Source organism: Anser brachyrhynchus (assembly GCF_964034855.1).
Source record: "Anser brachyrhynchus genome assembly, chromosome: 27".
Classification (NCBI taxonomy): domain Eukaryota; kingdom Metazoa; phylum Chordata; class Aves; order Anseriformes; family Anatidae; genus Anser; species Anser brachyrhynchus.
Window position 1 is genome coordinate 2,176,664 of NC_137720.1, and position 17,464 is coordinate 2,194,127.

Sequence of the window (17,464 nt, forward strand, 5' to 3'; positions counted from 1 at the left end):
TCTGCTTTAGCCTGTAAATGAAAATTGCTGTTGAGAGCTGCCACCCAGCAGCCCCAGAGCCCCATGCCCTCTGCCTGCAAAGAGCATCTGCAAAGAAGTATTTCCCCTCTCTGCCTGTGCCTTTCCTTTGGCTGACTTTCACCTCCTTATGCTTTGGCTTTCTCCAGCATTTTTGACACCTGCTGTTGCAAATGGCACAGGAGGGTCTGAGCCCCACGGAGGCGAGGGGCAATGGAGAAGAGTAGAAAACGTTCTGAGTAATGTTCCTCGTATGCATTTTCATCGACAGCAGCAATTTACCACAGAATGGCATTAATTATTACGACGGCCTGTTGAGCAGCCTGTATAACGGATGAGGCAACAGGCTTTGGTGGTTGCTGCCCCCGGCTGGTTTCATGTTTGTCCAGGCAGAAGCAATGATGGCTGTAATTAAAAAAAGTGTTGTCTCCTGGTCTTATTCTCAAGAGCGGGTGACCGAACAGAGAAAAATGATTTATTAGTGCATGGCTTTCAGAACAGTAGCTGAGGTACCGCTGTCTGTCAGCCAGATGCTGGTACAGAAAGCTGAATACCCCACAGATAAAGCAGTTTGGGAAGCAGCAAAGATGAAGAAGTTGTGACAAAGCAGAGAAACAATTTTCCCTGAACATGAGAGTTTCTGCACGTCACAAGGAAGGAGCCAGAGTGGTGCCTGCTCAGCTGATGAAAGGCAGACGGGGACAGAGGAGAAAGGGCAGAAACAGCACAGACAAATTAAATTCCCTGAGTCTGTCTGGGCTGCGTGCATCTCTGGCAGCAAACCATAAAATATGAAGAATAAGGATCCTTACCCTGGCTAGAGTCCAAGCCAACAGTGTTGCAGTAACACCATAAACACATTTCTGCTTTAGTAAAATATTAGCTACACTTTGAAGTGAAAACAGGACAGTAGATCATCAAGGTCAGACAGTGGTTGTTCACATTACCCTACAGACACCGAGTTTTCATCAGGAATGAAAGCCCAATAGCCAAATTATTTCTGCATCATGGACCTCCCTGGAATACGAGCTGAGACAATTTTGGCTCAAGACAAGCAGGAGGGCAGCAGGTCGGCTGGTATTTATTTCTGTGTTTCCCCTCCCGGCCCCGCAGTTTGGTGCGTAGGGCTGTTCTCCCTCCAGCACTGCAATCGCTGTCACAGGAGCTCAGATATCAGGCTCTAGCTCATCTGCCCCAGACCCTGGGCTGCATCCTCTCTGTAGCACGGCAGGAAGGGGCTCGGGTGCTGCAAGAAGCAGAGGGGTCAGGACAGGTCTGCTCCTGCCCGCAGTTGCTGGAAGTGAGTGGATGATTCTGGTGCAATAGGAAAGGCGTGCGCTCGGAAAGTGTCCCCAGGGGCTGAGCAGTAATAAAGCTGCAGGAGAATGCTAAGGTTTCGAAACTTCCAAGAGGAGAAAACCCCACTTTCTCTCCCTTTGCAAAGCAGCTTCCTCCTCCACCTGCCTGCAGGCGTCCTTTCCTCAGCACTGCTCCTCCTGCATGGCGCTGCCCCTGCACGGGAGCGAGATGCTGAGCTCCCGGAGAGTAGTGAAGGAGGCAAAGAGAGTGTGGGTGCAGCATCCTCCCCGCCGGCTCTGACCGTGACTGTGTGCTCTGCTTCCAGATGCTGGCTCCCTCCTCATGCACCTCAGTGCACGAGGTGCCTGTCCCTCACCTGCTGCATGCCTTTGCAAGGGGTGAGAAGTGTGAATTTACTGCTCGGTGGTAAGACGTGTGGTTTGAGGCATAAGACCCTCTGTATAGGCTACACAATGAAATCAGATAAATAATGGTAATTGTGACAGCACAAGCTGAGGATGTGCAACAGAACCCAGCTCCTGCCCTGAGCTGTGGTCCAAATCCCACCCTGATCAATGGAGAGGTCCTCATGGACATCACCAAGCAGCCTCAGCTCCTTCACCAGTTAGTGACACTGCTGATTTCCTTGGGTCGGTGAGGAGCTGTCTCACCACTTCATTCATATTTTCTCGTTAATAGAAGGTTGTGGAACATGGAAAATATCTGTCATCCTTAAATGGTTGATTTCGAGGTGCTGACGTTGAAAGATTAGCTTCCGTGAGCAGGGAGAGCCATGTGTTCACCCATTCACACCCTGACACCAAGGCAAATGGATGTCACACTGCAAAAACCTAGTAACGGGAAAGGAAATTAAGGGAAGGAAGGCCCTGAACAGCATAAGCAAATATTTGAGCAAGGTTAGTGAGCAATCAAGGAGCTCTTTCTTTGCAAGTGAATCACCAAATCCCGCTCAGCAAGAAGCACACGCACATGCACTGCAGGCAAATGCTGACAAGCGTTTGGGTCTCAGGTCTAAGTCAAGTCTCAGGACTGGGTCTTTTGGGGAACAGACGAGGGCTCTCCTCCTCCTTCTCCTCCTTCGCATTGCTTCATTTTTCCGACACTGGATGTGGCAGACACTGGCCTCGTGCAGGGATGCTGGCGTGATCCAGAAAGCCTTGGCCAGGTGCTGCCTGCAATGGGTGAAGCTGCAGCAGGAGCTGGCTCCTCCTTGAGGGCACAAGGAGCTTGTTCTGAAAGAGCAACAGGCTGTGAAGGAGCCTCCCGGAGGCACCCGGATGGCAGCACCCTCCCTGCCTCTGCCCGCTCACACGTGGGCCTCTGCCCTGGCCAGACACCCCCAGCCTGATCGCTCCTGAACACAGGGAAATACACAAACACACCTGCTTTCATTTGAAAATACACAAAAGAAGAGTTCCTAAGCCTCATGCTTGCTGACAATTTGTACAAAATAAAAATAACCCAACATTACTTGTTTCATTTTTTTTTTTTTTTAATCACTAGCATGTAGAGACGTGCTCACAGGCTCTTGTGCACATCTGAATGCATGCCATTGCCAGTAGGGACTGCATCTGCTACAAAAGGACGCCACGGTGAATTCAGACAGTTTCGCCAACTAGAAACATAATTCCTCAAAATTTTGACATACACAGACTCAGCACAGTTTCAAATTGGGTTTGTTTACAGTAAGTGCATCAGACTTCCACAAAATGTGCTACTGAGTGTCAGTAAATTACAATAATGCACACAAGAAGTTTTTTCTATTCAGCAACCACATAGTAAACTTTTTTTGCATAGTAAACTTTTTTCTACTGATAAGGCAGAAAATACCATCTGAAAAGGAAACACAGATTTCTTAGGCCTGCAACACCTGTGAGGACCTATTTTCTCACACAATGCACCTACTTTCAGCCAGAACACGGCAGCAGAAGCAGCCTCAAAAGACTGAAACCAGACTTGCGAGCACTGTCTGTAGCATCAGCTGTATCAGAGTAGTTCCTACCAGACACTGGGCGCTCATGAATATACAAAGAGTTTATAATTTAAACAATACTTTTATTAAATTATCATAGCTTATGTCTGCAAGCAAGAGAAATACAGAGTTTTCCCTTGTAAAGTGTCCTTTGATAGAAGTCAGATATGTGAGTGCGAAGCTGATTCGAACAAACTCCGTATCTCCATCTAAATGCAAGACCCTGCTGACACATCTGCCTGTTCACCTGGGTAGCAAAACACCAGGAGTCTGATCCAACTTCAGCTGCATCAGTGGGATTGCTCTGGGACAGGGCGTTATTGTCCTGCCTACGGCCGAGGGGTGCAACCTGCCAGCAGCCTCGTTAGCGGGTGGTTCTTGCCTCCCGCTCTAACGAGATTTCTCCATCCAGTCCAGAAGGATGTCCAGCTCGCCCAGGGATTTAATTGCTGCAGATGTGATATTCAGCTGAAAGGGATGTAAGGGAACAGGTTGATAGTGAGTACCACGGAGCCTAAGGAGACTCTGAATGGCTGCATTAATTATTGGACAGAATCATCAACTTACCCCTTCGTAGTTCGCGAGTATTTGCTTAAATTTCTCAGTGGATTCCTGGCCACACAAGCACTTATTTTGATTATGCTAGAAAAATGAAATTGAATTCATTAGGCATGGGGGGGTCATTTTTAAAGATATGAAATTCCTTTCTAGTTATACTATCTAGTTAAACTATTGTATAATATACACTGAGATCTTGTTCAATTATGCAAAAGGCTGCGGGTCCTTAAATCAGACTTCAGCTTAGGACACTTGGGTGGACAGAGAGACAGTTTTTGAGAGCCACCATGGGAGCTGGCTGATGAATGAGCAAATACAAAAATTTCTTAGTGGAAACGAACTATTCATTTCATACTTCTTCATATTCTTGTTAAAATCTTTTTTATAAATAAATATTTTGTAAGTTATGAAGCACTTAGGTTTATTTACACACCAAATACTAACAGCTGAAAGTGAATGTTAGCAACAACCAAGACTTACACACTGCTCGAGTTTCTTCTTGATGCTGAGGAAGGAGTTGGCTATGCTGCTGATTTTCCGGTTGATGTATGAGTCCTCAGTCTGGCAGTGCTTGAAGACTTTGTCCATGTAGAAGTTGAAGAGGTTATGGATGATGCAGCATCGATCTGAAGACTTAAGCAATAAATTCTACTTTTAAGAGGTCTTCCAGAGTTCTACAAACCCGTAGTCACCCGTCCTTCTCTCCACAGCTAGACCAAGCCGTCTCTGATGCTAAACACAGAAGCTGACAGCGTGATGCTTTGTGTCATGAAAGCTTTTCCAGCCCTTCTTGGCATGTATTGATAATATGTATAGATGGGTATTTTAGGCTGATTTTCTAGATCCATCCTTAGCACCAAAATAATCATCTGATTTTGTAGCTGGGTATTATAGGCCTGAAGCAGTGGCCCGTGTCTAGTACCTTGGAGTGTGAGAGTTGCAAAGACCTTGTTTATATTTCTCAGGAAACCAAGGGCCACCACGACCGCCTGGCAGAAAGGAATGGGAGCAGGGCGAGCACCAGCAAGCGGCTGCCCACATTTCTAGAGAAAGGCAGCCAGCTCAGCGAGCCCACACCGCGCAGGAACTGCAGCAGGACACCCACCTCTTTTCACATACGTGATCCGCATCACTTTATCCTCCCTGACGTGTTCTTTCTGTCAGTGCCTGTGCTTCACAGGAATTTAGAAATTGCACTGCTACAACTCACCAAACCCTTCTGAACTGGAATTCTTTATGACTGGTGTTAGCAAGCGAGCTGGTCAAAATTAGTCAGAGAAGTGGAGGCACGGTACGGGCGCCTACCTTGACCTTGTGCAGAGACTGCGGGTGCGACAGGATGCTCAGGGTCCTGATGGGGTCTCGGGCTTGCTGCGTGGAAAGAGAAGACGTGGCGATGGATGCACCAGCTCCACAGGGCTTTGGGAACTGCTGGCCGCACAGATCCCCAGCTCCCCAGGAGCCCGTGGCAATACTTACGATGTTTGCTTTAATTGCAGTGAAGCCAGACCTGATCTCGGTGACACTCATTAAAATCCTGCAGGGTCCGAAGTGGAAGATTTTGTTTTCAGCTGCCGGCATCAGACTCAACCAGCAAGTCACGGAGCAGAGGCAGAGGAGTAAGCGGGAGCCCTTCATGCTGCTGCCGGGGAGACCTGCTCAAGCCTGTGTTTCCTCAATGTCTCTCCTCTAAAAAACACAGAAGAAAAATAATTCAATAGTTCTTATTAAGATTTCCAGCAAATTGTTTAACGTTCATTGCTCACCTCATCACAGTTTATATGTAAAATACTAGCTGAGATCACAGAAGTAAATACATCTGACAAGTATGTTTGGATGTATATGCCACAAGCTAAATGGCACAATCATATTTCTGAAAATATACACATTCTATATAGCACTGGTTGTACACATAGAGGTATGTATGTCTAAAAGCAACACACTGATTGGTATCTCTTAACTATTTCTTCTTTCTTCCCCAGGTGCCAAAGAAAAAAATTATATAAGAACAAGTATTTACTAAAAGATCCCAAAAGAAGGAAAAAAAAAAAAGCCAGTAAAAGGTAGCATGTAAATAGACAAAGCTCTTCTCCAAAATTTTCAGCAGATAAATTAGGTATTTAAAAGTCTACTGGACAGCTGGACTGAAGGTAAGTGTGACTGAAAGCAGCAGATCCCAAAGGCAGTTCCCGAAGGAAAATGCTTTCTCTCTGAAACAGCACCGATACTCCAAACGTAGGTTTTGTAACTGTAAATAACTTTTTTTTAAAAAAAACTTTTTAAGTTTTGTAACTGAAAATAAAGGCTATTCATAAACAAAAACCTCACAGCAGCTCGGTACAGGAGTACCAGGAGATAAAAGGGACATGCAGCAGAAGGACAAAGCCAGTACCTTACCTTCTTTGCCACGGGTTCACCCGTCTCGTCAACGTCTGACCTGGAGAGCTCCGAAGAACACGTTTTTATCCAGGTACTGGGAGGAAATAGCTCTCGGATTAACTTTTGGGACTTTTCTTGCTTTTCCCAGCATATATTTCCCTTTGTAATTCCAACTCTTTCACCCAGAGGTGTTTCCCTTGCATCTGGAGGCGGGAAATCCTGGCATTGCTGCCGCCCGGGGTTGGGAAGCTGTGACCGAGGGGTGGGGGCGGCATCTCTGCCACGCAGCACTCGGGGCTGCGGGTCCCCCGGCACGGTCCTGGCGATGCCCCCTGGCCAACGCAGGGGGAGTCAGGAAGCTGCTGAGGCCATTCTCCACCGCTGTCCTGGTGTGTGAGACCTTCATCCTCTGGTTCTGGGAGACCCTGCTCTCAGACTCGCTGCGGGGATGGACACGCCTCCGTCTGCGTGTGCCGGGTGTCCGGAGACATTGGGGTCCGAGAGGGACAGCAGCTCGGGGCTGCAAAAAGTCCTTAGGTTTTCAGGAGCACTGGTAACTTATGTGAGCACTACGCACAAACCAAAGCTTGAAGGGGATGAATTTCACTCAAACCTTTAAAACGTACCAGCCCAGTGGCAGCAGGGCAGTTCTACCCACAGGCAAAGACTTTGACTGCGAGGTCCATGCTCACGCTGCTGCGAGCATCACCTGAGAAAAACCTAATGGTGCAGCCAAGGTCCTTGGGCAGAGCTGGCACCTTCTCACACCGGCCTTTTGGATGCAGACAGTCCCCTGGGAGCAGGGTTTGCCAGCTGGGGCATGCTGTCATGCAAAGGGGGCAAAACCCAAGTGGGTTCACCAGGCTTTTGGCTCCAAGGTTAGGTTAGTCGTTTGTGTAACCCTTTTGGACATAGCCAAGTACAGCCTGCAAACAAAAACGAGCGGTGAAAAAACCTTCTCAGGCTCCCTGTACCCAGGAGGGATGCTCAGAGGGACCAGAGGGGGCAGAGGTGTCCTTGCAGCCCCACAAACCAGCCACGATGCTCTGGGGCAGAGCAGGAGCCCGAACACGGCTGTTGCAATGCAGGTCTTGTGTGTGAAAGCTTGTGCACGGGGGCTGTTACTTCAAGTTTTGCAGAGTGAGTAATTTATTGATAACTGAGCTCAATCTTGAGAGTATATCTATCATCACAGTAACACTAGGCAAATAGATTTTATGCCCGGGCTAGTCACAGTATTGCATACAGCTGAAATTACCACAAATGCACCCAACGTGCCTCCCTCAGCCCCGTGCCTTAGCACTGTCAAAGAAAACAGCCAAAAGGCAGGTCCAAATCTGCAGCAGGTTGCATTTGCTCTTGCCGAGGTGTTGGAGTTCTCGGCAGCACATGGCATTAACCTATGCCTTCCTCCCCAAATTCCCAGCTGCTGCACGGAATTGCAGCAAAAGGTGCGCTCGCAGCAGAGGAAGAGGCACCCGAGGGCCCTGCAGCTTTCCCAGGCAGCCGGGTGCACACCCAGCCCAGGTGAGGAAATGAGGGAAGAGGCAGCGAGTTCTTACTTCATTATGTAAATTGCAGATGAGAAGAAGGGATTTCTCCTTTCATTTTGGTAACTGAACATCTTCCTTTTTGGTAACTGATGCCCTAAAGGCAGGTCACCAAACACCAGCAGGCAAGAAACTGTCAGGGGTTAAAATCTGCCCAGCAGCCCGTGGGGAGAAGACGATGGGGTAAGAGGGGAACAGGAGGGAGATGTTGGACAGGGGGGCTCAGGGCTTTGCTTCCCTACATATTCAGCATGGCCCTGGGCGTCCCTTGGCCTTGCTGTGCTTCCACTCGCAAAGCAGCAGCAAGAACGTGAGCCTTGCCTCGAGTGAGAGAGAGAACAACGATGTTGGAGAGCGTGGGACAGGATCCATAGCTTTTCCTTGTGTTTTTTTCAAGTACGTGCACAGTGATGGTGTTTGACTGCCAGTGCTGCACCTCTGAGGGTCCCCAGCGTGTGCCTTTTGGAGAAGACGGGGCACAGTGTGCCTGCTGAGGGCACGGCAGGATTTCGGCAGGCATTGGACCAGCTCCTGGTCGGAGCAAATCTCCTCGGCTCAGCTTTCCCCACGCAGATGCGTAACAGAGGCTCTCGTCTGCGTGCCAGCTGCAGCAAAAGGAGAACATCCTCAATAAAACAGCAAGCTGTGTCTCATACGCTCTGGGAAGGAAGAGGAAAAGAATAGGGATTTCTGAACGCCGGCAGCGTGACAACGCAGGTGAGATCAGCTGGGAATTGACTCCCTGAGGCGTTCTTGGCGTAATTAAGGCTTTCATGTACAGCTGCACGCTGGGACGTGGTCCTGTCCCCCGTCCTCCCAGGCTGCCTGCAGCAAGGGGGGGGCTCCTCCCCAGGGCTTTCATGGCAGGCACGGTGGGATGGGGCACAAGGAAAGTAGCCGTGACATAGTAACACACAGCACGGAGGGCTGTTAGCTGGCTGACACCATGATAGGGGATTAAAAGGTAAGAAGACAAGCCCTGAACATCACTAGCTTGCCTCAAAGTTATTAATAAAAGTGGAAAGCAGCCCTCTGAGCAGCCTGTGGTCTGCTCGTAGGCTCCCAGGGGCTGCAGCATCCCCCTGGAGAGCCATCCCTGTACACGCCACATGCTGCCAGCTTCTGAGCCTTGCTCGTTGGGGTACACCACTGATCCACCAGCTAGTCAGATATCCAAAAGCTTTCATTTCATCCTAAAAAAAATAAAAATAATTAAAAAAACCCACCAACAATAAACAAACAAACAACAAACTAACTTAGAAAAAAACATCCGCCATCAAGACATTGTGATCTGAACAGGAGCCGTGCTGTCAAGAACTGGCCACACACACACATCAACACTAGATTTCCAGTAAAGGATTTCAGAGTGATAAGGTACCAGTTTCAACAGTGCATCTCAATGTAGTTTCATTCTGTAAGGAGATCTGATAATGCTTTGCAGACCATTCTTGGTTTGCCATTCTGTACTGTATTACTCATATTTCACAGCAGTTTTAGGTGCTCCAGCATTTCAGATCTGAAGCTGATAATGGTTTGTACACAGATCCCCAGAAATAGACGACATGAATGATAGAAATGCCTGTAGTAATTTTAATAAAAAAAAAAATCCAGACTTAACTGCAAAGACCAGTGACAATATCTGAGCTCGAGGAGCTCTTCATGACATGTTTCATGAGAAGATCCACAAAAAGCAACTCAGCCACCCAGGACAAAAATGTTCGAGAAAAGCAGCTGGTAAGATTTACCATCTCTCTTGGTGATACCGTGGCTAACCAAGACCCTTGCCAAAGGATTTCCACAGGCAGAGGAAAACCTTTTGACTTGGTTTTTATGCACAAGAGTAATTCCTCAGGTACTGCAGGGCGCTGTCAGGCTGCCCTGCCCCGATCAGCGCCAGGTGCCGATGGGACGATTAATTGCAGCCGTGCTGCAGCTCTGGGTGGTTCTCAGCCCCTGAAAAAACAGCGGTTTCATTGTCAAGCAACCACCTGACCCTCAAATCTGGAGCCCTTCTCAAACCTCATGTGAACAAGTGCTGATCTGGACCGGTCCTCCCGAAAGGCAGGGGTTTGCCCCGGTGCCCTGAGGACAGTCCCTGCCTCGGCGTCACTCTTTCCATTAGCTTCTGCACCAGTGCACGCTGCAGCTCACGGTGGAAATGTGTTGCCCTGCCCCGTCCTGGCCTCCAAAAATCTGGCTGCTCTTCCGTCTCTTAATTAGTGCAGTTCATTATCGACAGAAACCAGGGACCTGTTATCAGAGCAGCCTCGCCGCCTGCTCAGCCACAGCTCTGCAATGCTGCTGACAAAAGTAAAAAATTGTTTTTCTCGGTAAACTCATCAAATGACTCAGAAAGAGCTCTGTGAGGAATAATCGGCTGCTAGGTGTGGTACATTATGTGCCCTCTTCTCAGTCACGTTTCTAACCATAACCACTTTAATAATTCTGAAAATCGAGCTCTGAGTCCCGCCTGTCGGGGAGCGGCAGGCTGGGCACGGCTCAGTCTCACCCGGCGCAGCTCCTGTTCGGCCAGGGACAAGCGAAGCACCAAGCCCATGGAGCCAGACCCCAGATGATGCCAGGATTTCCAGTGGGGAGCTGGCAGAGGGGTCCTGCCCAGCCCCGCTCCCAGCAGGGCTCAGGAAGGGGTCTCAAGACCTGAGAAATGTGCCCTAAAACCTTAATTTTCCTCCATCCATAGCTGTTATCCTAACACCCTGCATGGAAACGCCCTGCTTAACACTGCAGATGCTCCACTTTGGCAGGCACACTTCTTTCCCCACGTTTAACTTCTCCAGAGCTGCTTTTCCACGGGTGCCTGGAAGAGCCTGGGCAGCAGGCACGCAGCCCCAGCCGGCCCGATCACAAACCCTAAAGGGGCAGCCTGGGGCTGTCGTTGCCTCAGGGGGGCTCCAGGAGAGCACCCCGAGGTGTGACACCACCCTGAGATGACATCTGAGCACCGCGCTTTAAAGCATCCCCTGGGTGGAGATGTCAACTCCTGTCCCTCTGGAGCTGCTTCTGCCATTTACCCGCAGCATCGGAAAGGGGACAGAGCCGCGGTTGTCCCCGGGGAGCAGCTCCCCGCTGCTGCAGTGGCCCTGGGCTCACGCTGGCCTCGCTGGGCATCCTCAGCTCGCGGCTGTGCAGGGCTGCACGTCATAGAAAATGCCACTGCCTCAGCCACCGCCTTCACAGAGCAGATGCGATGTCATGCGTATGACTCACCGGTGGCAGGGCTGCCACCACGCCAGGATTTTACCCAAAGAGGATATAAAAAAAAGCAAAAAAAGTTTTTTTTTTTATTTCTTTTTCCCTCTAAGATTCATCTTTGTGGAAGGAGAAAAGCGCGGTGGAGGATCTTGTACACCGACATAGCTCTTCTGCAGAAAACCATTCATTTAGTCACTGGTGTAGGGGGGTGGGGGTGTTGAAGGTTAAATACTTGCTTACCCAGTTTTGATAAAAACGTGAACTCATATTTTGGTTATCATAAATGGCATCTTCCTCAAAGGGAAATGCATATTTCAGGTCTTTACAGTGTCATAGCACAGCTAAAGAGCAGCTCCTGCTAGCTTGTTCCAGCTGCCCACCGCCCCGTGCTTGCAAGGCAGCGTCCCCCGCCGTGCCCAGAGCAACAGCTTCGGGGATTGCTACCTCGGGGGACTGGATGGAGAAACGAATTGCTCTTGGAAAGTTTTCATCCCGAACCTGCAGCAGTCGAGGAATTTTCCGTAAGGTTTCGCAGTCACCCTGCTCGGGTACCCAGTCACTTGTGATCGTTTCTGCAAGATTTCGCAGCCAGAGAGTGAACTTTGATGATTTGCTTTTTTCCTTTTCCCCGCTGTGCTAAGGAAATTGGCCATTTCAGCAAAAATTGAGGTAAAAGTGCCTGAGAAGAGCTTCCTTGCTATTGAAGATAAACGAAAGCTTCCACTAACGAATGATGTAAAGCCCAGCACCAGTGCTGAGCTAGGCACTAGCCCTCATACACACGTATTTCAAAGACTCAAATCTACCAACAATACTGAACACAGGTTCTATCAATGAGGCTTTTTCAGTTTCCAGGAGGTTTCAGAAGCCTTTTGATGTGGGCATCCGACATATTAATAATAGGGCTCCTGTAAACAAGCGGTGACACCAGTGTACAGGGGGAAAAAAACGATGAAGAAGAGCTGTGACCTCAACCCACGTCGGCAGCGCGGCGGTGGCCTGCAGGGCTGCACGGGGCTGCAGGACCAACACTTCGCAGAGAAACGAAACTTTCTTGAGAGGTCTTTCTCGACGGAGAGAGCTGGGCTCAGTGAACACGAGAAACGACTGAAGCAAATTGACTTCCACTTTCAAAACCCACGAGAAGCCCCCCACACATCTTCCCTGCAGGATTTAGATTTGTTTACAATGCTCAGTTCTAATTTTAATCCTTGTTCTCTCTTGTAATTAGAGCCGCAGTCGTTATTTGCGTTACCATTTATTGCAGTGTTTCTCTTGTTCCTGCAGTCCTGGAGGGCTCCCGTGGGGATGCTGCCGAAGGAGCAAGTGAGCACCTTGGAAAGGGGGCAGTTGGTGACAGGAGGCGGAGATATGAAGAGGAGTCAAGAACAAAAATAGCCAACGCTGGAGAAAAGTTCTTCACTTTGAAAATTCAAGTGAACAGACCCAGAATGTGGCCTCGCTTATCAGGCTCTGTCTGGAGCAAACAGAGATTTAAAACAAAAAAGAAAATGACACAAAATAATAAATAAATAAATAAACAAATAAATAAACAGAACATGCACAGAGTTACTGGGGCTCATTACCCCTGCTTCTAGATAAGCAATAGCACACCAAATACTTCAAAATACACTAGGTGCAGCCAGTGAGGGAATTGTACCCTGTGGGGCCGTTTCTCTATGAAATATCAAACCACTCCTTTCCTCCTTGCAAGCTTCAGACAGACAATAGCTTTGAATGGCACAGCTTTTAAAATGATCTGTAATGCCCAGGAGAGAAGGGGACCAGCCGCCAGATTCAGCATTTTTAGAAAGCTCCTCGGCCTCGAATTTGGGCGAGCGCTGGAACTGCCTGTCCCACGGAGCTGGGGTTTGTCCGGGAGGGCAAAATGTGCTGATGGTGCAGGCACTAAATGATGCCTAATAGAGGAGAAACTGACTGCTCACTGCTACTAACTCCATTTTTGAATTATCTGGGGAGCAAATGAATCACTCCAATAGCCAGGCAGAGCTCTCATCGATTCACCTTTCACCAAAACTGAAACACATGTTTCAGTAAATTAGCTGTGGAGTCTGTACATAGCCCATCTCTTAAAGACAAGTTTCGGTTTTCGCTGGGTTAATATTGCCTTCAGCATGCACTAACTCGGGACTGGAATCAGTCTCAATTTCACAACCAAGAGGTTTCGTGCCTGCGAAGCAGAGCGGGGCAGCCCGCGGACACAGGGCGAGGGCTGCCCCAGCTCGAGAAGAGAGCACAGGGGGGAAAGAAAGCAAAAGGGCTTCTGCCAGCACCTCGCAGCCCCTCGGCTCTCCCATCTCCTATGTTATTTGTTGATGGAAACCAGCAAAAACCCAACAAATCAGCGCCGCATCCCCTGGAAGTGTTATCAGGAATGATTCCTCCGTGCAAGGCTCAGACCTGCGCATCCCAAGAGAGCGCAGGGTTTGTCCCACCCTCCATGCCAGGGCAGCCCAGCTTCTAGGCATAAATTCCTGGAAAGTAACGGGCTCTGTGCCTCGTTCCTCACAGCACGCTGCTGCCATGCACAAAGCCACCAGCCCAAGCAGTGGCAGGCTCTGAGCCGGGATGCTCGGGGCTGCAGCTCCCGTCCTGCCCTGCCCCGAGCCGCAGGCACAGAGCCGGGGACGTCCCGCTGGATATCCCATTTCCAGCAAACCTGCTGCCAGCCAGGAGGAAAGGGTGATAAATGGCTAAATGGCAGGGCTCCTCTTTCCTGAAACAGGAGAGAAAGCTAGCAGAGGGCGTTTGCTTCAGATCTTTTTTCTCCCCTTTTTTTTCCTTCCTCTTCTTTTTTTTTTTTTTTTTTTTTAACACCAATTTCAGAGAGGGGGGTTTCCACATTCGGGTTCATCAGCCACTTCCTACTTACGGCCATCCCGAGCGACATGGAAAGCAGCCACAGAGAAGGGACCTCAGCGCCTGAGCCTGATGCTGAAGAGGATCTTCCACTGGCTGCAATGAGAAGACAACTCCCAAGCACGATGTGCAGACAAAAGCAGCACAGGCAGGGGCAGCTCCCTCAGCCCACTGCCCACAGCCCACCCTTCTGTGCTCCCAACAGCAACATGAGTGCAAGGACACCCTTCCCATCACTGGACGCTGCTGTTCTCCGCACCCATGCTCACTTCGCCTTTGCATCTTTGCAATTAAAATACCTTCCAGGAGGTATCTTATATTTAAAATTAAAATTCGAATTAACCACAAATAAACTAAAATTTATATTATAACAGTAATAAATAAATTTTAGGATGTTAAATTGGTAATAAATTTAACCACCGGAGGTATTTTGTACATCCAGATTTCACCACCAGTTGTAAACAAAAAATGAAAACCCCTCTTGCACCTTGGAAGGGCATGCAAGATGGATCATTTTTTATCAAAAATCTCTGCTTACACATGTGAGATCAAACTCAGATTTTTTCCCTCCTCCTGCCAGTGGCACAGACCGAAAGCACAGCCCTGCACTGAGATGCCAGTTTCTGACTGAGGCATCCTTCATCCTTTGGAAAATGTGAATTGAAAAGCATCTGCTAATTATGAATCAACTGAAAACAACCAAACGCAAGGCAGGGGGGAACTCGAGCGATTCTGGTTTACGGCATTTTTCTCTGAAGGAGCAGCAGCCTTGGGGGTGATCGGTCTGGGAACGTGCATTATGAAACTCGTTTCTCTTGCCTTGGCTTTTCCGAGGGGGCTCAGAAATGTCAGACCTAATTCCTCCCGGCATCGGCACCACGTTTCTTGTCCAGGCGAGTGACACCGCGTCACCCAAAACCCGTGCCGAGCCTTCGCAGCACTGCTTGCCGGGGAGTCCCCAGGGGCCACCGCAATGTCCCACCAGTGTTTCAGGCCGGTGGCAGCAGCGGAGGCGTGGGGGGAAACCCGGGGGCTCTGGCAGCCGGGTGACTCCACCGCGTGCGCCCACGCTGCCTCACCGCCTGGCACGTGCTGGTCTGCGTCTTACGGGATGGAAAAGAAAGCCCGGGATTTCTCAACCGCTCTGCGACATGCAAATTATAATAATAATAATAAAAAAAAAACCTGACTGCTTCTCAGCCCGGCAGCTGGGATGCCTCGGGGCTGTGAACTCGTTTTGGCACCGCCGTGCCCAGGACCACCGGCGGCAGAGCCGCTGCAGGGGATGGGTGAGCGGTGGGAGCCGAGGGGTGGGAGCTGATGGCTCACCCGTCCCCAGTGCCCCGAGGATGGGGACATCACGCTGTCCCCTCACAGAGAAAGAAGAGCTGAGCTGTGGGTGGGCAGGCAGCGGTGCACCAAGGGCTTTCCCAGCCAGGAATGGGTGCAATCGCCAGCAACTCACAGTGCCAGTGCTACGGGGCTTCTAAAGCCTTCTGCTGCCCTTACTTAGCAAAACATTTCTTCGGAGGCAGCCTTGTCGGTCTGCTCAAGGTCTGAGCCACCAGGGCCCTGCTTGGCTTCAGGCTGGGGGCTGATGCTCCTGCAGAGAGTGAGCAGAGCTGTCCCCGTAATTCACCTTGGCAGTCACGTTGTGCTGGCTGCTGAGCAGCTGTTCTGCCTTCTCTCATCTCAAAAAATGCAATAACCAGTTTCTTTCTTATGACCATTCATAACTGCGAATGTTTATTCTCTGTATTATTGGTCATAGTGATGATGCTAAATCATGACAGAGACAATCTTCTCCAGAAGATCCACACACCTCAGTAATACCAAGAGTAGAAAAAAGAAACTCATCAGACAGCAGTTGTGAAATGAACTGTAGAAGAAAGAGTTGTTCAAAATTGGCTTGATAGGATGCTCAAGATAAAAGGCACTGCAAGAGACATTTGGGCAAGTCAAGCTGGACCACGTTTAGTGTATTTTACATACTTTCACCTTCTTAACTTACCTGCAAACATACTGCTTTCTTCCAAGGAAGCCCCGTTGGCTGCCCCTGCTCCTGCAGAGCACGTGCTCCTCACTCCTTCATTTCTGTAAGGACAGAAATAGGGCGGCACTGCTAGCATCTGAAAACCCCTGCCAACAATTCACTTCAGAAGAAAAGAGAAGAAAGTTAAGGACAGCCCTGTTGGTATTGCTCCCCTGCAGAGCAGGAAATAGCCTCACATGGAGGAGAGCAGCAGCCTTTGTCTGGAAGATGTCCTGATGCCACCCCAATGGGCTCATCCGGACACCCAACGGGGCACTGCAGGAGCAGGGACCTCATCCACACCTTTTGCACTCCTGGCAGAATGGCATCAAATGGCTACAGGCATGTTATCGGGGGAGGACAGCACAGCTGCATCTTCCGAGCTGCCTGGGGGCACCCTGAAATCTGGTGGCAGGCCATGACACAGGGATGCTGTTCCCTATCCTTATATATTATAATAATAGCATAATGTATAATACATTGTATTATTATATATAATATATAATAGTATCTATTTTTTATTATATCAATTTAGTGATTTTATTTAGAGTCTACTTAGAAAACTCTTAAAATCTACCACTTGAGAGAGATGGTTCCCTGATCTAATTGAAAAAGACATGGCAAGCTCCAAATATTGGAAGTTTTATTCATGCAATTTTAAAAATGCAAATATTTCTTCATTAAGTTAATCACTGAAAAAAATGAATCTACGGAGCAGAGGAAGTCTCTGTTACCTAAGGTTTTTAGGTCAAGATTCCAGCTTGGCTTATGTCAGATGGAAGTTATGGACCTACTAAGAAAATGTTATGTAAGGATCTTTCTATGTGTCATATTAGAAGTCACATTAGAGTTCATAACAATGTCTTCCTTTCGTGATTAGTAACCTATTCCTGGACACTTAGATGTTACATGACAAAACAATTAATGACATTGGTTAAATTTCCAAAGAGTAATTTGGGATTTACCTGTTGATATGAGGTTGATATGAGTCACATTGCAAATTCCGACAAGAGTGCTAGAAAGCAGGTTTCCAGAAGTGAAAAGTCCAACGTCATGCCTTGACAGCAAAAAAAAATGTAAAAAAAAAAAAAAAGCAGTCCACTTTATGTTTCACCCATCAGGAACTGTTAGTCATCGGAGAGGGTGCTGCTTCTGAGAGCAAATGAAATCGCTTCAAAGCTGCTATTCGTGTACGGTGAATGAAGGGCCACAAAGCCTCCCGTTTCCCCATTACGTCACAGACAGCAGTTCTCCTGAATCTGAAGGGATGAGAAATGGGGAATTTTGGAAAAAAAACAAACAAAGAAACACACCATTATGGCAGCCTGGAAATCTAGGGGATTCTTCAAGCTGTAGCTACAACAGTACATAAAACACACAATGTTCCCTTGTCCGAAGGAGGTGACTGAGACCAAGAGGGGAAAAAAAAAAATGAAAAAGCTTGCCCCCGTGGAAGCTTGCCAGCATGAGAAAAACCTCAGGGATGGGCAGCACCTCGGTGAGATGCACGAAATGCCACCAGCTCCAGGGGGATGCTGGAGA

The 17,464-nt window shown here is 48.8% G+C and overlaps 1 protein-coding gene across 1 annotated transcript in view; it reads right to left on the bottom strand.

Annotated features, from left to right (window-relative positions):
• Nucleotides 1–2,796: 2,796 nt before the first annotated feature.
• Nucleotides 2,797–17,464, bottom strand: part of LOC308183251 (interleukin-20-like) — a 31,617-nt gene continuing 16,949 nt past the window's right edge. The window contains exons 3-11 of the mRNA XM_080569057.1: nucleotides 16,888–17,181; nucleotides 15,902–15,984; nucleotides 9,416–13,986; nucleotides 6,266–8,990; nucleotides 5,348–5,557; nucleotides 5,174–5,239; nucleotides 4,349–4,501; nucleotides 3,878–3,952; nucleotides 2,797–3,778 (exon numbers count right to left, since the gene is read on the bottom strand). Coding sequence (XP_080425183.1) covers nucleotides 3,701–3,778; nucleotides 3,878–3,952; nucleotides 4,349–4,501; nucleotides 5,174–5,239; nucleotides 5,348–5,506 — 531 coding nt within the window. The 5' untranslated portion in view covers nucleotides 5,507–5,557; nucleotides 6,266–8,990; nucleotides 9,416–13,986; nucleotides 15,902–15,984; nucleotides 16,888–17,181 and the 3' untranslated portion in view covers nucleotides 2,797–3,700. The remainder of the gene's footprint in view (nucleotides 3,779–3,877; nucleotides 3,953–4,348; nucleotides 4,502–5,173; nucleotides 5,240–5,347; nucleotides 5,558–6,265; nucleotides 8,991–9,415; nucleotides 13,987–15,901; nucleotides 15,985–16,887; nucleotides 17,182–17,464) is intronic.